Source organism: Myotis davidii, unplaced genomic scaffold, assembly GCF_000327345.1.
Source record: "Myotis davidii unplaced genomic scaffold, ASM32734v1 scaffold284, whole genome shotgun sequence".
Classification (NCBI taxonomy): domain Eukaryota; kingdom Metazoa; phylum Chordata; class Mammalia; order Chiroptera; family Vespertilionidae; genus Myotis; species Myotis davidii.
In genome coordinates, this window is record NW_006295261.1 from 1,259,569 (window position 1) to 1,279,613 (window position 20,045).

The 20,045-nt window shown below is 36.8% G+C and overlaps 1 protein-coding gene across 1 annotated transcript in view; it reads right to left on the reverse strand.

The window, feature by feature from the left end:
- ADAMTS3 (ADAM metallopeptidase with thrombospondin type 1 motif 3) overlaps positions 1–20,045 on the reverse strand; it is a 237,602-nt gene that overhangs the window by 21,038 nt on the left and 196,519 nt on the right. Inside the window, exons 6-17 of the mRNA XM_006769918.2 lie at positions 18,839–18,922; positions 16,830–16,986; positions 15,965–16,070; positions 15,259–15,402; positions 14,490–14,622; positions 12,426–12,539; positions 8,954–9,099; positions 7,617–7,792; positions 6,286–6,419; positions 4,729–4,852; positions 1,721–1,801; positions 405–568 (exon numbers count right to left, since the gene is read on the reverse strand). Coding sequence (XP_006769981.1) covers positions 405–568; positions 1,721–1,801; positions 4,729–4,852; positions 6,286–6,419; positions 7,617–7,792; positions 8,954–9,099; positions 12,426–12,539; positions 14,490–14,622; positions 15,259–15,402; positions 15,965–16,070; positions 16,830–16,986; positions 18,839–18,922 — 1,563 coding nt within the window. The remainder of the gene's footprint in view (positions 1–404; positions 569–1,720; positions 1,802–4,728; positions 4,853–6,285; positions 6,420–7,616; positions 7,793–8,953; positions 9,100–12,425; positions 12,540–14,489; positions 14,623–15,258; positions 15,403–15,964; positions 16,071–16,829; positions 16,987–18,838; positions 18,923–20,045) is intronic.

Sequence of the window (20,045 nt, forward strand, 5' to 3'; positions counted from 1 at the left end):
GCATCGTCTGTGCAAAGGGAGGAAGAGAATTCTTTGCCAGCACACATACCCACACTACAAGAAATGTTACGGGAAGTTCTTTATATTGAAAGTGAATGACACCTGGTGGAAAGTCAGACTTACAAGAAAAAATGAAGAATTTTGGAAATGGTAAATATATATTTTCTTGTCTTGATTACTCAAGCAAAAAATCATAATACTGTTATTGGGTTTATACTGTTCATATAATTATATAATAAAATATATGGCAAAGTTGTCAGAGTGGAAAGAAGCAGATAAATGGAATTATAAAAAAAACCAAGCAACTAAATATTCAATGTTCAAGATAAAAGTGCTTTCAGATAAATAAATAAGAAAATCACAGCTAAATCAACTACACAGAGAGAGCCTGTAATGCCACATACCAAAACAATAACAGGATCGTGCAGAGGTCCATCTGTGTGAAGAGTTTCAATGTCATCTTCAATATTATAATCCCATTCCACACCAAGATCAATGAAGGTCCGTGACTTGGCTTCTTCCCCTTTGCCATTTAAAATATAGTGGCCTGTAGCCTGGTTCTTAATAGCTAAAGGAAGAAAAATGAGTAACCAGCAGACATTTTATTTTATCATATTGCAGCTTTGATGCTCCCTATTAAGTCTCTCTACCCCCTTCAATAAGTCAAAGACTGTGTTTATTAGCATCAAACAAGACAAACTGAGTGTTAGTTCTGCTCTGAGTCCCTTTTCCTTCATTAGGCATTTAAAATCCCCAAGAAGGATTTCTAACTAGTCAAAAACAATAGCAAGAAGGTTACGTAGAAGCTAAAAATTGGGAAATGTTCCCATTTGAAAACACTGTCAAAGAGGTTAACAGTTTCAAACTCACTCAATCCTAGACATTTCCTCAGAAACCTGGAGACACTTTGAAAATAATGGATACTTCTATAATAATTAATTTAAATCATGTATGTTAGTTCAGCATATAATATAATGGCTTATTATAACATAATGGCTTATTTATTACTGTGTATCTCTTTCAAGTTATTCAAAAGAATCTTCTTTAGGAAATTATAAACAGCCATGCAAAGGGATCTGCATGTACCAGTCAGAAACTGGACACAGAACAGATGGTGGGAAAACTTTTATTAGACTAGTAAAGTTCACATGTGGTTGCTTTTCAGTCAAAAAACTTAAAATGCAATAAAATTAAGGAGAGGCATACAGTATGGCATCAACCAAAATATCAGAACTAATTTGTCAAAATAAATATGGCAAATTTTTCTGATATTATTCCTTACTTTAATGCATTTTAACATATTTATTTTTTCGTATCCCCTAATGCAGAGCAAAAACGCACATGTACAAATCTGCCAGATGGTTTTTCTTTCTTCATGAAATAATGAACCAATCAAGGTTCAACAAAAATTAAATCTCTATTTTTTAATATTTCTTGTTTTAAAGGAATAGTAGTTGGGAGAAATGACCAACAAAATCACACAATAATGCATTTATATATAACTTGAATCATGCATATCTATGTGTATGTATATGTGTGTGTGTGTATATATGTGTATATATGTATATATGAATATATATACATCTATAGACATAAATATCTATATATAGAGATATATATAGATATACATATACATATATAAGTATAGATATAGATATATCTTTGACAGTTCCATGTTTAAATGCATGTTAAAGCAGAGCCAGTGGACAGAAACACTTACCAAGAATATGAGGAGAAGCCTCGTCTTCTTGGATTAACACATGTCTAGCACCAGGGGGTATATCAAACATCTTAAGGTACCCTTTGCATGTGTAGTAAATTTTGTAGGAAGCAAAGGAGAAAACAAAAGCGACAACCTTGGTTAGTTGAGCATTACGTTCTCACTGTTCCTGCACGCAGAAGAGGGCATACATGAACTGAAAGAAGCAGTTTCAGAAATTAACTTCAAAGCACTGGTAGCTTGTGTGACATCTGGCATGAGATTAGGGGCTACACTCCCTTTTTTTAATTAAAGAGGAAGAAAAGAGTTGATCTTGTTTCTAAACTACTAGCCATTTATCTTGTGTTGACCTATGAATTCTGTCAACAATTCAGGCAAATTCTATACTTTCCTGAGTCCCTCTACTGTGATTTTAGTTTGTAAACCACTCTTTGGAAGTGCAGCCAATTTTTAGAGTATTTAGCTGAACTTCTGAAAATATTTTATCAACCTCTATATTATTTCAAAAGTCTAAGCAGTGAGTACAGATCGCTAAACTTCTAATTAATAAGTTATCTTCGTATTTAAAATCCTGCCTTATTCTAAAGAAATCTATAATAATAAAAGAAAATATGCTAATTAAACCGGATGTCCTTCTGGACGTCCTTCCTTCTGGACAAAGCCGCAGTGGCCAAGGCTGGGGTCAAGGCCCTTGCATGAATTTCATGCACCGAGCCCGTAGTTCAGTTATAAATACACAACTGCTGATGGACTTGGAAAGAAATATGTTTTCCATTTGTATATGGACAATTATCATCTACCTATGGGTAGAATGATCCAACTTTTCACATTATTCATTAGTGGTGTAACTAATGGAATAGTAATTTTGGGGTCAGGGTTTTAGCACCTGAGCCAAGGAACGTCCAGTACAAGAAAAGTAACACGTTTGCCTAAGTGTGCAATGGCTACGAGTTAACATGCTTCAGAAGCTAAGGACAGCAAAACAGCTTGATTCCATTTATGGATGCCCATCTTTCTGCAGTGTGCGACAACTTACCCAGTACATTTTTAGCTTCCCTTGTTTCAGCAAGAGAAACATTACGAGCTCCTTTGGGTAAAGTGAAGGCGCTTCTTGTCTTCCCTTAAATAGAATGTCTTTAATTAGTGGAGGTTTCGTGTTTATCAAAGTCTTGCTGTTTCATTGACTATATGCTAAGCTATATACATATATATATATATTATTAGATAAGTTAAAAATATGTTCTGTAATTTTATGTCAAAACGCATATACAATAGTTAGCTAATGCCAATAAACTGTTAATAGTCAATGAAAGTAAGACTGCGCATGAATGAAAAATGATATAGGTGATTTGAAGGTGAATACTTGCAGATTTCATTTCCCAGCAACTCGAATTCTGTATGGCACCGCTTGCTTAAATGTTTCCCTGTTGGGAAAGGTTAATTAGTCTATTGAATGACTATCACAGCCTTAGTGCAAAGAAGTGGATGTTAGATTATCTTTGAACAGTTTGAATCTGTATGGCTGATGAAAGCTTTCTTCTTTTCTTCTGACCTTGATTCACGGGTTTAGCATAATTTTTGAGGTGTCTGCAAAAAAGTATCACTAGCTCATATTAACACAATATATAGAATAAATGAGTCTAAAAATTTTCATTACATTAACTCACTCTGGAAAGAAAAAAATGAATAATTTTACACCTAAAATAATAATATATAACTGCAGTAAATCACTTCATAAGATGGAGAAAATTACATTTTACTCCACCAGCCCATTATTTATTTTTATATATAACATTCTAATTCTGTTTGCTTTATTAAAATAATATAACCAGCAAGAAGGCAATATTTGCTTTTTAACAATGTTCAAGGTACAAAACAGTAAATTATCTCACAGGAATAACAAAGACATTAATAACTACAGCAAAGAATGCCTAAGAAAACACACTGGAGTTAAGTTACCTAGCTCTGCCACCCTCAGTATATCAGAGCAAAGCAGGGATGTGTGGAATTGACTTGAGTTGGGTAGCTGATGTATAATGAGAATAAAAAGAACTAAGAGAATTATTTCATTTGGATGAAGACCCACTTTTTTATAATTTCTTTTCTCTTAAATTAACACCACAACATATGCTCAAAGTACACCAAATCGTTTTGTGTTATTTTGGATGATATATGAGAAGTTTCTCAAGGGAAGCACCACATCAAATTTATTTTTAAATGTCAAATTATCAGAAATATTTGCCTAATAAATACTTATTGAATAACAAAATATTTGTTATAAACTAAAAACAAAATTTGTAATAAGTGTTTGCATCTAAATTTTTTATGAAAATTCCAATGGATAATTATAAGACTACTAATATCTTTTCATATTCTTTATGTTTTTGTTTCACCTGTTGAAATTTACCATATCATATGCCTAAGACCAGGTCATTAATTATATAGTGAGCACAAAAGTTCACATGTACAAGCAATTATACCATAGGTTATTTTTGTTTGTACCTCAATTTTGTTTAATATAAAATTATAAAAAATATATGAAATATGGACCCTAGATTTATAGACTTAAAAAGAGGAAAAACCTGTTCACTTTTAAAGTAAAAGAAGTAAAACTAATGTAATAGTTTAAATCGTATCTAAAGTTTTATGATTTTTTTACGTTCTAACAATTTATGTACAATAGAAAGTTCAAAATAAGCATCAATTTTATTAGATCTAATGCATTTTATTAAAAGCAAAATAAAACAAAACAGATTTTAGCTAACTACTATAATCAATAGTGATTTTACTTGTTCCTTATCAAAATTTAGTAGATAATTTTTTAACATGAATGCTATGGAGCATGAAAAGTTTTTAAAAATATTTCCTTAAAAGGTTATCTGAATAAAAATAAATCAGCAGCTAATGTTTTATCATGTTTATAGAGAAAATGCTGCATTTTTAAACAACTTCTCAAAAAATACAAATCATAGACAAGGACACCAAATCCATCAGAGGCCTCATCTTACCAAGCTTCCTGGGAGTTCTGGTAAAGGTCCCCTTCACAGTTCGACAATGAGAATTATCTCCTCCACAGACACCACACTTATCCTCAACCTTGTTAGAGCCAATTTCTTTATCACAGCCCACTTTCTGGGGAGAGAGGAAGTGAAATGTGGCTAATCTTAATGTGTCAAGTCAAGGTCCGTGTCCTGATGACTTTGTTTAATCAGGAGCCCACAGTTAAGCCGCTTGCACCAAACTTTCTTTCTGGCTCTGATTTAAATTCCTCAGTCTTTTAAAAGAACTACTGTGCAATCAAGTGACTAGTACTCCAGATAAACTCCCCCCCAGTCTAATGACCATCATACACAGTCATCATCATCATCAAACATGTATTAAGCACAAATGTTGTAGTAGATGCTGAGGAGATGAAAAGTTGGTGAGTTTCCCTGGCTGCTCTCATATTTATGAAGATGAATAGTAAAACTGTGAGTTGTACATTAGTACAAGCTTTACAAGTTGGTTAGGAACGGAGGACAAAACTTTACCAAAGTGGAAGAGACATTCACAGGTCCCTGAAGGAATCGAGTTTGTGGAAATAGATTTTAGGAGTGTGGAGGGATTCAAACAGAGCCATGGAAATTGTGTGTTCACATAAAGTGGGTTCAGAGAACAATATTTAGCCATATTTAAGCCAATGGGAAGATGGTGCTAAGCACAGGCTGTGCAAGGCCTTGGGTGTTTACATTTTCACATTAACGTAACTGGGAATTACAGAAGGTCTTCGGAGCTGGGGCAGCTCCTAATGTAAATCAGTGTAGGATAAGAATATGTGGCATGCCACAGCACTCATAAGTTTGAGGTGAAAGTGGACAGAAGAAATAATTATCACACATCCATTGATGTGCGAGACATGGGGGAGGAGAAAAATGACCAAACACAGATTTTACTTTCAGGGAAAATTCAGATCAACTATGAGGCACCTGTGCATGTAAGAGTCATTAATATAACACTAGTTGTTCTGAAGTGAAAAGAAACCAAACAGGAGCGATGTGTTCAGTTAATAACGATAGTCCCCTATCAATTTAGCATGATATGTGAACACGAGTAAGAAAAAAACTGCCTTTAAAAAAGAGATTAAATGGGGCCAAAAAAATAGTTTTTGCATCTTCGCTATTTTTTTTCCAAGAAAAGTTTCTCTTATCTCTTAAACAAAATATAAAGGACATTAAGCATTGATTTTTTTAAAAAAAGTGTACTTTAACAGCAGATGGCTACTAGTCAAAAACTCAAAGCAAAGGCATTGTTCCCACGTTGTATTCCCAACCTACAGACCTCAGAGTGACTTAGGAAAAGGATTTGGCTGGAAACTGGGACGACTACAGTTGAGTCTTGATTCGGCCAGTGAGCAAAGTTTGATTTTATTAAGTGCAGTTTCTCCCAGACTTAGTTTCGCTAATGAGCTATTCAATACATTTACATCCTAATGTGATATCCCAGATATGAAGTGGTTTCAAAATTCTGAAAAATATGCCGATGAAAGACAGTAAAAGTAGAATTGCAATATATTGCAGGGCGCTCACCACACACTCTCCTCGCACACATATGCTGTACGGGTCTTTGTAGGAACAGCGCGTCCCATCGTGTACCAGCTGTTTCATGTAGGCAACATCGCCAGTCTCTTTGGATTGACAGTAAAGGTGGCATCTTTTCTTGGCTGCACGAGATGGAGGATTAAATCAACTACGTAAAGTGGTATATTTGAACAGTATAGTTTATTTTATTTTTTAAATATAAAGTTTCAACACGATTTCCCCGAAAACAAACAAGAAAAAAGGTATAAATAAATAAAATAAAGAGAAGAAGAAATTACACATATTTAACGTATTTGTTTCAACCAGGGGGACCATATGATTTAACATCTAAACTGGGATACCCTTGAGAGTGAAAAAGGGCTCTATTAGTAACTACACAGGGACAACAGGTCTAAACTGGAACTATCTCAGCAAACGAGGTTGTGCAGCAATCCTGGATTTAACCCGGCTCTTCAAATGCTCTAAGTCAGAACCATTGTGCTTTCAGTGGTGCTGACGGCGCCAAAAGGGTTTCTCCTTCATTTAACCCAATGGCCTAGTACGCCTTTTGCCTTTGTATAATCTCAATTAAATTTAATATAATTTCTGTGACTCACTCCACCAAAATAGACTGAAAGAATAATAATGCATTTCTTCTTAACTCCAACTTTTAATTCCTACATGGATGCATCTTCCTTTTAAAACAGCTTTTCACCTGAACTCAGTAGTGCACTATCCCACATGATAATCAAGTAATTATTTTCTTATATTCACCCAAGTAGGAAATATGGTGAGAAGTTTCCATTCGAACACAAGTAACGGAAAATTCAAGGGTAAGAAGTGAAACGTTAAAAGGGAGTTTCCAAGTGTATTTTTCAAAAACTGGTGTATAGTACAAAAGTAAAATGGTTAGGAAGTTTCTGTTGTTACTAAATACTGGTCTTATTCTTACTCCTGGCCCCACTGTAAAAGAACAGTATTTCCCTCTAATTATTCAGAAAGGACAGATAACAGAATTCCAAAAGTGTTTCCTAGTAGAGGGATTTCCATTGAATGAGGAAACTCGACATCTCTTCAGGCTTTTCATTTTGTCTGCATTCCACTGGTCTTTTCAGTAGTGATGGCGGTAGTGCTACTTGCCAGGAACTATTCCACAGTCTCACCTCTTAAAGAAAGGAGGACGTTCACCTTATTCTTGGAAACCCAGAAGGACTTACCCTGTAAGCACCACGGTTTCTAAGTTACCACATAGGGATCAAGAGTCCAAGGGATCGGTGTAGACAAAGCATACACTCTAAGTAACCAACCACACAGCGGGGAAAGGGCAGGCATCTACTCACAGTCAGGATGTTCATAGGGCATCCAGTGGTGCTTGGTGTTCTGGTATTCAAAGTGGGAGTTACGCTGCTGGCACTGCTGTGCTCTGAAGTCTTCAAAGTGCTTGGGGCATTCATCTGTATTACAAAGCTGGTACTCAAAATTAACACCCGGACAATCCTGACCACCATTGATGGGCCTAAAAAAAAGACAACATTTAAAAAGGCCTTTTGGCTCTGGTCCAGCAGTGAAAGCTTGCAGACACAGTGCTCGAGGGAGGGCAGAAAGCCAGAGTTTCTGAGCTGCCAGCACCAAGTGAATGAACTCATACTTCCTAATTGCAATTCCTTTCCAAAAGCACCATCCTCTCCCTCTGGGGGCAGGGAGAGGGCCCCAAAAGTCAACTTCAAGTGGCTTTTCAGACAGTGTATTTTAAATGCATGGCAAAAATCTATAAAGAAATAAAAACATAGATATCAACGTGAAAATTTTTTATTTTCTACCATGCATAAAACATGTAAATGCAGCCCAAAGCGACTGTGACCACCGTTCTATGCCTCAGTTTCCCGTCTTTTCTTCCTTAGAGAAATATTGAGAGGATTGAATGCATGAACATATTTGAAACACTTAGAACAGAGTGTGGCTCCTAGTGAAACTTAGCTGCTCTTACTACTGTAATTTTTACTTTTTTTTCTACTACCATCATCTCTTCCTGTGAAGACATGTATGTGACTTCAGTGTTTATAAAAGACATGTTCAGAGCCATCTGCTGCCAGACACACAGGGCTGCTCACATTTTAAACCCTAGGCAAGGAAGAATGTCCTAAGGTTAATATTTTGGTTATTTTTCCCCTTAGAAAATAAATTTTCTTCAGTACGCAATAGGAATTCAATCAATTTAGTCTGAGTGAATAAATTGATAACTTTCCCCAAACAGTTCTTTGGCCTTCTTCTACCATCTTTATTTTGTTGTTGCCCTGCCCTGAAGCATCCCCCTTCTCCAAGTGAGTGAGCATGTGTTTGGTGCTACTGCCACCATGACACACCTGCGCTTCTTACAGTGGGTCTCACGGCCGTGGCGCCCAGGCCCTCAGAGCACAGTGATGGGCTTCCCTACTCAACTCTTTAATATTCCTAAGCAGCAATTTCCTCAAAAATCTCATTTTCATTGGAGCCTCTCATCTTAACCACTGACTATAGTTAACAAAATTGATAAATGGAGATTTATCCAAAATAGACACTTAACGCCTTAGTTTTCGTGCTCCATATTTTACATGTACTTTACGAAATAGTAATAACATTATATTGAAGCATTTTCTGGCCTTTACAAAAGTGACAGAATTACAGGGATCATACTCACATTGGATTGTTGCACTGGCGTGTTCTGAAACGAACACCAGTTCCACACGTCCGGGAACAGGAGCCAAATTTGGTCCATGATCCCCAATTGCCATCTTGTTTTTGTTGATTAGCATTCTTCCACATGCAATGGCCCTTGTAGCACCACTTAGGAAAATGACAAAGGGCAACTGTGAAAATCATGCATATGCTACAGTTGTTATATAAGAACCACCAATGAAAGGGCTTCATTCCCCCAACCCCCACTAGGTGGAAATGTATTTACAATGACCCCAAAGTAATCTATATATATAAAAGGCTAATATGCTAAGTGTCCGGGTAATGACATCACATAGCAACAGCTGCCTTTCCCTAGTGACTAGCCTCCTTGGAGTTTCTTCAGCCCAGGAACACAACTTGCTTTATAGCGAGGTGCAAACATTTCACAGTTTAACCAAATGTCTGTGAAGCGTTTTTAGGTGCCTCATCTCATCTGATCCTGGAGTTGGTAGATAGGAGATTCAGTGGAATTCTATTTTCTTCTCAATAGCCAGAAAACAGAGATTTAAAAAGCTCAGAAATTTGACCCAACTAAAAAGGAAGTAAGAAATGGTAGACCTTGAAAATAACTTCACTTTTTTTTACTGCACAGAATATAGTCAACACTTCTGCAGTTAAATATTTTACCCTTTGTTCTCCCTGGGTGATCTACAATAATAATCTGCTTTGTGTTGATATTTACTGCTGTGTTGCTGACAATTACCTGAAAAAGAAGTTGGGGTGCTTCACTGGTCTGGAAAAAGTTTAGCTACATCAGAAAGCAGGCCTAATTAGGCAAGTTTATTCTATATTTATGAAAGGCTAAGTTGACTCAAGCATGTGCGATACATATAAACCTCTCACTGGCGCCAATTGCACACGTGTGTTTCGATCTGTCATTGTTGATCATGAATTTGGTTGTTTTTGTTGATGTTCTGAAGCTGAAAGAAAGTGGTGCATGGAAGTAACAATGGCAATTAAATATGATTGTAATAGTGATCTGGATAGATATAATTATCCCTGTGTAACCGAAGTTGCTGCCATATTCAGAAAAGAAGATGGAGGACCTCTTTTTGAAAGGGACTTATTCATTATAAACCAGATCCCAATAATCTGAATCCTAATAATAACTCAAATGAAACAGATCAATATCCTGTTCCCTATATTAGATGCAATGATATATGCTATTCTTTTCCCACATGGTGAAAAATGCTGGGGAACGGATATTGCATTAAGACTCAGAGATGACAATATAATTGACAATAATACTAGATTCAACGGATGATGCCAAAAAGGAAAATTTTCCCATCAAATTTCTCAAAAGTGTTACTCCTTTGAGAATCCCATGTCATAAATTAGAATTGAAAGTAGGTGCAATCATCATGCTACTGGGAATCTTAATAGTAAATGGGGTCTTTGTAATGGTACTAGATTATCAAAAGATTGTGACCTAACATAACTGAAGCTGAAGTATTAACAGAATCTGTGGAGGAGAGGTTGTTCTGATTCCAAGAATTGATTTGTCCCATTTCTGACACTGGCCTTAGTGTTAGAATAAGTTTAATCAATTTATCAGTCATTGTTTTCATCAATGTTGTTTTTATATCACGTTTTTGTTTTTATGTCATGTTTTTGATCTTTGTATATCACATCTTTGTTGTTCTTATATTATGTTATTGTTTATTTTTAATCATTTATATATTATTTTCACATACATTTTACTAATTTTCTTTCATCTCTGACACTTCTATAATAAAGGGTGAATAACAATATTAAAATATTTCTTCTAATTAATTTCCCTTCAATGTGCATGAATCCCTGCACCAGGCCACTAGTTATAACAATAAGGTTCCCTATACAAAGGGTGATTTAGACTTACTAGTATGTTCTTAAGTATAAAATTGAAATGAAAAAAATAATTCATTCTGAAGAAGTTTTATATGATATATTTATTGGTAAGTATCAAACATGACCAATAAAAATGATCACTGATTTGCATAGTAGGTAATGTGGAAAACTGGAACCTGGAAAGGATCATGAGTTATATGAGACCATCTGACCAGTAAGTAATGACGTGGGAACTGCTAGAACCCTGATAGCATGGAGGCACCTACCTGAAAGTGCCTGGCACACAGCATGTGCTCAGAAGGTGTTCTTTCCCCTTCCAACATTTTGACTTGCTTTTTTATCCCACAATAAAAGTGTTTCTTAAAACTCAACTCTGGTAAATTTGAATATAACAGAAGTGAGTTTTAGGAAGTTGGATGTTCCGAGTTTATTTGGAGGATATCTTTTTCATAAAGCAAAAATGAATCAACTCACTGTTGCTCTTGTTTTTTTAGTCAAAAGTTTGTAATACTACATTTCCCCACAGTGGCACACCATATATAATGTGTTAGGCATAGTGCTGAACAAAGTTTAAACACGAATAATGGCAGGTTTTGTATTATTATTATTATTATTATTATTATGCTTGTAAACCTCATTGCAAGTACAGTTTATACACATTTGCAATAGAGCTTTAAAGGGCATTAAAAGAACTAAAAGCTTTATGAATCTTCTTTGCCAGCTTTTGGTCCCGTCTACCATATCTTATTTCCAAACTAGTAAAGGCACTTCAACTTGAGTTCTTAAGATGCCTTTGTTTTGGAATGGGTGATCTCTCCCCTATGAGTAGGGTAGCTTGGCACTTGACCAGTTTCTGAGCATTCAATCCTGACTACACAATTTGAGATTTAAAACCTCTGGGCATCTTTCCCCAAAGGAGCAAGGCCAAATCTTCTGGATAAATTCACAGGACTTTATTTCTGGACAAGTTTCACAAGGAGTGGGAAGCCAACAAGTACATCAAATCCCATTAGCAGGGTCCCAGATAGTCTGCTGAGCTGCTGCTTCGTAATCTATCAGTAGTGGGTTGAATAGTCCCAAAGATCTCAGGCCCTAGAATCTGTAGATATTACCTTATTTGGAAAAGAGTCTTTTGAAGGTGTGATAAAATCAAGGACTTTGAGGGGAGGCTATCCTGCATTATTCAAGTGGGCCCTAAATGTCACCATGTGTACCCACCCTCATAAGAGAGGGGCAGAGGGACCTTTGCACACAGAAGAGAAAGGAGCAATGTGGTCAGAAGTTAGAGATTGGGATGGTGCAGCCACAAGTCGAGGAATGTGGGCAGCCACTTGAGGAAGAGGCAAGAACAGACTCTCTATTACAGCTTCTGGAGAGAGGATGGTCCTGCCCACAGTGAAACTGTGAGAAAATACATTTCTGTTCCTTTAAGCCACTGAGCTCATGGTAATTTGTTAGAGCAGTCGTTGGAAGCTACTATATAATGTTCGTACATTACCATAATGAAACCTCACGTGCTATGGTCCTCATAAAAATGAAAAAATACAGCTATGTTCATCATGTTTCAGACTTTGAAAGGTGATTAAATCTCCATAGTATAGACTCACTTTTCCAGAAGCACATTCAGTCCCATCAAGTGGGGGTCCCTTTTTAGTCTTACAAAAGTAAGGGTTATCAGGATGGCTGCACCACAGCTGTTTACATGGGTCAAAGGTTCGGAACTGAAAGAGAGAGAATCAAAATCACAATGAAACACAGATAGCAGGACATGCACCAACAACATCTGCTGTTTTAATTTCAAGTCAATAGCCTAAGTTGTGGCATGGTGAGAAAAAAATAATGCCTAAGAATTCTAAGCTGAGAATATTTTTATTCTGCTTTTTAAAATAATAGTGATAAACAATTTATCTGAGAGTCTCTAGTTGACACAGTATTTCTATATGCCAACCCTATCTTCTGGCTTTCAAGTAGACAATATTAGAATTTAAAATAGTAATTATTATGAACATTTTAAATATGAAAACTTATTATAATGTTTTTCTAGCTTTTAAGCTATCAAAACAGCTTCTCAATACCCCTAAGTATGAATTAAGTCAGATATAAATAATAAAAATGTCCATTATAATGAGCTGACTAAAAGCAGAAAATATTTGTCAAATTTTCTATGTAAGATAACATATTCCAGGTATAACAAACTATTACAATAGATTCATGCAGTTTATAAAATACATTCCATGTATTTGAGTCTCATGACAATCCATGGCTGAGAAGTATCGGTTACAAGATAAGGCTATAGCGATGGTTACAAGTGAGACAGTAACATAGCCCAATGGAGTCTTAGTTTCCTCAATCTTAAGACTGTTTGTTATTTTCCCAAAACATCACTTTATAGTATCTAAATGTATGCGTCAGCATACATATTTGTGTGTGCTCTTTAGTTATCTGTTCTCCTTCTAACTATAAACACCTTACCATCCTTCAGATAGATTTTTTAAAAAATATAAAACACCAATTTACTCAGATATAATTGCCTACACCACCAATTATATTGGTCAGAGCTTTTTCTTGATTAGTACTCATTTTGGACCTGGGTTTGTTTTGTTCTAATCCTTATTACTTAATGCGGAAACTATATATTCCCACCATATTGAGCCTAACCTTTAGAATTTTCAGGTCAAAACATTAATGCAGATGATTAGGAGCTGGCAATGTATAGTTTATAGACAGTCCAATGGCTGTCGCTATCAGAGTATGGAAAATTTGAAACATCAGGTCAACTTCTTTCAGTACCATTAAATACGTGTGTTTTCTTTGTTTGTTTGTTTGTTTGCTATAACACATAAAGCTTCCTCCAACATATGGACAAGCCATTTTTATAATGACCTACGGCACCTCAACATGGAAATTTAAAGACATATACCTCTAATCTGAATAGCTACCTGGAAGACTGGCTCTACTGGATTCCACTGAGCAGTGACTAGTATGTGCCTGCCATTGTGCCATGCACTTTGGTTATATTATGAAATTGAACCTGACAATTCTATGAGATGAATACTATGATTATCCATATTTTACACATGAGGAAACTAAACAGAGATTTAAGAAGGTGCTCAAAATCATACATCTAGTGTCAGATCCAGGCCCTCATGACTCATCAGTCTATGAAGAACGTAGTCCTGACCTCCACGCTCTACCACGTGATTCTCGCAGAATAAACTAGTATTGCCCTTCTCTGTGCTCACAGCTACATGGAATCCTGGCCAACAAGCTAATGAAAAGCAACCTACCTAAGGCTTAAATGTCATCTCTGAAGGTTACAAAAACCAAGGGCGCAACAGAGCAGAGCATAAAGTTTGGAGCTGGACAACCTTGGTTTCAATATCCAGCTCCCCTGGCTTACCAGATGTGCGATTTAAGCAAGTTGCTTATACTCTGTAAATCTTGCCTTTTTCATCTGTAAAATATAATTATACCAACTTCCAGCTAGCCTGTCACAAGTATAAATAAGACAGTATATTTAAAGTATTCAGCTTTAATATGTAGTGACATGGCAAACACAAAATTCTTGGAAGAAATTCTCATACATCAGTGAGTCTGTAAAGTTCGACAAACAGGAGCTACACAAAATAGAATTCAAGATGCAAGATCTAAATTGACTGAGAGAAACATACCGCAGTGCACATTTTATAACCAACCCCAAAGTCAAAACGACATTGCTCATCCATAGAATAATTGATTCCAGGAAGTTCTGGGAGTTTGGGCCAATCATGTTCAAATGGGTCATCAAGGAGACAGTCATAGGAACTGTAGGAAGGAAAACATCGCATGTAGTTAAATGTTCATTCTTTTATCTTGTCCTAATGAAAAAAAAAAACTATCCGTAGCTTACATACTCTGGAATTTCCTTAGATCAGAGCAAGGCCACAAAAGCTTATCTTTAAAGGTTTTTGGTTTTAGTTCCATTCATAAACAAGACCCTTCACCCTTATTCATCCTAGGGAAAGGAGTCAAACATGACTTAGGGATGCAGCATAACCGTGACAGCCTTTTTCGTGTCCTGGAGCTCCTGCAGAGTGTGGCAGAGCAGATTCTGACACCTTTGCTACAGGATGTAGGTGGTATTATGAAGGCATCACAGGACCATCTCCTCCTCATCCTCAACTCAAATCTGACCATTCGTCAAAGATTCCATAAAGAATTTACTAAAAACAAAAATCATAGTTTAAATATCACTTAAATTCCAGGCTCATGGCTTAAAATATTGTGATCATATTATGGGATCATTGTGCCAACAGCTCTGAATTATAAGAAAATGTTTACTGTGAACAACAGTTTTCATTCACTGGGAGTTTTATTATGAAGGAGATCCTAAGAGTCAGTTTCCTGTCTGTATTTCTGCTACAATATAAATGCTCTCAGGACATGGAGAAAGGGACGCACTGGATGTATCTTTTCAATTCTTGGCCACTGCATCGGGACCAGTGGTAACGATGAAACGCTGCTTGCACCAACGGAGCCATGACGCTTCCCATAGCAGTCTCATCGCCGCACCTATTGCCTTGTCCATCATGCTCCATTCCCAGCCTAGAACACAAAGCGAGATCTCGTTGGTAAGAATCACAGGGGCCAGGGCTTCTGCTTATTTTCTGTTTAAAAAATAAATACAGTAGGTCCTCAATTATGCCATTCTGTGTGATGTCCTTTCCTTATAATGTTGATGAGATGCCGAAAAAAACGTAACTCTAGATTGTATCAAGTGGCCTATGGTAAAACTGGTTTCATTATGAGTCATTCTGCTTAAAGTTGCAGAATCTCTCAACGATGTTAACTGAGGGCTTACTGTATGGGGAAAAATGTATTTTTTAAGTGAACATGGCTATTGTGGAGGAGTCGCCGGCATTGTGGAATAGAGAACTGGACAGAAATGCCTTTCTAATTTTACAGCTATGAAAAGGGCAAGGGTGTCTGCAGCTAGAGTTGCTCATTTGGTTTCAGTGCATGACCGCTCCAGTGCTTCAGCTCCTCACTCTTGGCAAGGGACGGGAGTTGCATGCTGGCGTGCCCTCTGCCCACAGTGCGAACAATGCTGAGAAAAGCAGGCAAGAAAAGACCTTGTCTGGCTTTCTAGCTGTCAGCAGTGACTTACACATGGCCGGTTTCATGGGCCACTACAAAAGCAGATGAAAAACCATCCTCATGATTCAGGGTACAGCTTCTCACTGGATGACACATGCCTGTGACTGGCGCATATCCTGTAGAGAATAACAATTACTTTTATTTTCATTTCATGAGAAAAACCCATTAAGAATTACTACTGGACCTTTGCCTAGAAAAAAATATAAAAAAGCTTTTTAGGAAACAGAGGCAGTATTATTCCCCCGCTAGCATTGTGCCATGTTCTCTTGGGAAAGCAACAGGTAATGGTCTTTGAAAAAATTCACTGGGTCTGCATTTTCTCCTTTTCTAAGGGAAGGAACTGCCTGGGATTGCCATTCTGTTCTGCCCACCAACTAAGTGTTGTCTTTCTGTTTTAGTGAATGGTCCTTCATATCATGGTACCAACGAAGGGAGCCAGGAATTCCATCAGCATTGAAAAGAAAATCGTCGGTCTTCTTTTTCCAAAGCCTGCCCCAGAATTTATTAGCTCAATGTAAGCTGACTTCGGGAGAGAGCTCTCTGGCCGCAGTCACTTCTCATGGCATCTCTTTTCCCATTCCAATGCTTAGTGGAGATCACACTGCATTTTATAGACTCTCCTCCATACCTCAAACGCACCATCATTATGTTAAAGGCAAGTATAATTTATTATGGAACCTAAGTGGCATTTAATATGGTGAATTCCACAAGAGTCACTGGAAGCAATAGAAAGAAAATGTATGCTTGGCTGATGCATGGTGGAAAGTAGATGGAGGGAGAGATATAAAATGAACATTTGAACAGACTCCCTGATTTAAGATTACTTCGGAAAAGTCATGCCCTTGAGTTTTTCTTCTACATCTGAATGGAAATACCTTGCATTCCAGCAGGTCCAAAGTCTTGCCTGGTTAAGAAAATTGCGTGATCATGGTGTTCAGAGTGGTTGGGATCAGATTTTTGTTGTTGGCAAGCCCAGCGACACACATTCTCCAAGCTTCTGGATGGATTTCCCCTTTCTATGAGGCTGATGGACTGAGAGGGAATAATATGTTGAAGACATACATAACATTTGCCCAAAGGCTTCTTTTAATAACTTTAGCTGAAGTTAACATTTTGGATTACAGCATTTAAATAAATGTTCGATAATATTATTTGGGAGCTATTTAGATACCTACTTTAGTTTGGGAATTTTAAATGCCCATGAAGGAGCTCTTCACGATAATTAATATTACCTGTGTGAAAGGTGACTGACACCATATATGGCAATATGCGATACTGAGATTTGCTATTGCGAGGTAACTCAATGTTAGGCATGGGGTTAAGAACTCTAGTAATCTAAATATTTCCTAATTCAGCTTAGATTTTTAGTTTCACAGGTATTACAAATAAAAAACAGAGGAAAGATTCTGGCATGAGACTTTTATCCAGAGCTGTTAAAGTGAAAGATCTTTAGTTAAGATTTTTGTGGGTGCTCCAGAATTAATCAACATATGGGGAGAATATAAATTCTTCAATGAGCTGTCAAAGCTGGTTAAATCTTAGTTAACGGGGAGTGGTCAAATTCTATAAGCCTCACACTGTGAAAAACAACTCTCCTTTTTAAGCTCACAGCAATGAAGAGAGGTAGGGGTGTAGACTTATCTTGTAGTTCCAATAGATGGATTGGAGTTCCTTGGAATGTTGCTACTGTCACATTATGGTCAGGAGTTAAAAGTTCAGGGGGAAGGGACCATCCTTCAAGAACCAGGAGCCACACTTCCCAGAGTAGCTCTGCTGGAATGAGAAATTGAACTTGCAACCCCAAATTAATTAGTCCCTGCTTGGCTGACAGCCTGAGAGTTTTATTATATTTCAGCACATGTTATTATCAGTGTTTACATTCTTTGCAAAATTAGCTTGGTTTGTTACATGCTGATCGCAAACTTCTCCAAGAAAATAATGTAACAACCAGTGAAGGCGGTTAACGTCTCCTACTGGATTGACTTGGATTCAGTGTCATCAATGCAAAGTCCGTCAGGTTTATGGGAGAAACAAAAGATCAATGACACCCTCTTATTGGAAAACGATAAGTGGGTGTTAAATACATGATGAAATGCAAGCACATGGATTTTTTTTCTATTTGCTAACTATATAACTTCATTAGTATTTCATAATCAGAAGAATTTAATTATGGGAGGGGGATATAATTTTAAACATCAAGAAAATTGCCAAGTTATCACTTTCCCTATATTTTCTCCCCAAAGGGAGAAACCATTTCATCCTTTGCATTATTTCCAAGGAAAGGGACACATCTAGTGCCATCTTAAAGTCAACTATAGTTAGTTACATCCCATGAAATGCCTACTATGTGCATTTTGATCTAAATTTTAATTTTCAAAAGGACTAAAGCTCTTTTAAATTAAAATATTCACTATGTGCTTTACTTTTTTAAAACAAATTATGTGAGGGAAGGATCTTTGTCATTTTTCTTCACTGATATATCTGAAGCACCTAGAAAGCATCTGACACTCAATCAATATATGTTTTGAAAGAAAAAGATGAATCATAAATTTTATAATAATGATAAGACTAAGATATTCTCGTTCCTCACAATGGTATCCATTTTTTTTTTCATCCATATTGTTATGCTTGATGTCAGGATAACTATCTACTACTCTATTACAGAGGTAAACCAAGGGAATGGTACCAGCACACAAATCATTCATTATCTGCTCAAATTTGGAGATCTCTACTCACGGTATCTGTTTTTCTTCATCAGTTCAGTGCAACTGAGGTTTGCACGAGACTTATCTGTGCCATCTGTTGGCTGTAGCTTCAACAGCTTAATCTTCTATTTGCTAGCCCCGTCCTTAACATTATCGTTCACATATTTTAAGACACTTACCTTTGCATAACCCAGCATGATCATGCGCACCAGGACCACATTTATATGTACTCCGAGGGACTCATCATGGTAAATTTCATTCACCTAGAAACAAAGCAGATACTTACTAAAAGAAAGGGAACACAGAGGATGTTGCCAAATGTGTAATAAGTAAGGGATCAGCCATGTAATTACAAGTACTGAAGTCAAATCACTTTTTAAAAATGTACTAGTTTAAACTGAACTCTGAGATGAGATCACGTTTAGCTTTGGAATTATTGTTAGTATGTGAATTACTGAGTTTGCATGCTCTGAAATATCATGAACATAGAGAATATGCTATAAAAGGGCCTCATTAAACTACTGTAGTTAGTCAACATGTGCTATAATCCACATATAACATTTACCAAAAGCATCCACTAGAGGGTGACTCTGGTGAAGCCTCTGCTAGCTGTGGCAGCTGGGGTGGTGTGTCTGGTTGAGAGAGCCCGTGGAAGTAGAGCCAGTGTTCAGGGATGGGAGTCTGTCAATGCCCCTCCCCCAGAGGAATGCGGCAACTAGGCAACTAGGCAATGATTATTTAGAAGTCCAACAGAATAGAAGTTCTTCCATATTTGAATTACTAATGTGATTGTGTGAGTGCATAGCAGATGAGTGCATGTCAGGCCTGGATAGAGCTCAGAAAAGCAAAGTTGAGTACCTGCTTTTATTTACTATTTAAAGTTACATTGAAATTTCTAAGAGTGATTGGGTGTACTGTAAAACCATAGATATTAGGATTTAAGCAACTTCAGAGGTCATAGTCCAAGATCATTTTATTTTTATTTATTTGTTTTTAATATATATATTTTTTATTGATTTTTTACAGAGAGGAAGGGAAAGGGATAGAGAGTTAGAAACATCCATGAGAGAGAAACATTGATCAGCTGCCTCCTGCACACCCTCTACTGGGGAAGTGTCCGCAACCAAGGTACATGCCCTTGACAGGAATCAAACCCGAGACCCTTGAGTCCGCAGGCTGATGCTCTATCCACTGAGCCAAATGGGCCAGGGCCCAAGATAATTTTATGCAAATGAGAAAGATGAAGCCTGTAGATATTAACTTACATATAAAACACACGGAAAGTTATTGGCAGATATGAATCCAAAGTGGACTGTATTTTCTGTGGAATCTAGTGCAAATTAGTGTGATGAGGAACACTTCATAAGTTCAGAGATGCCAGCAGGA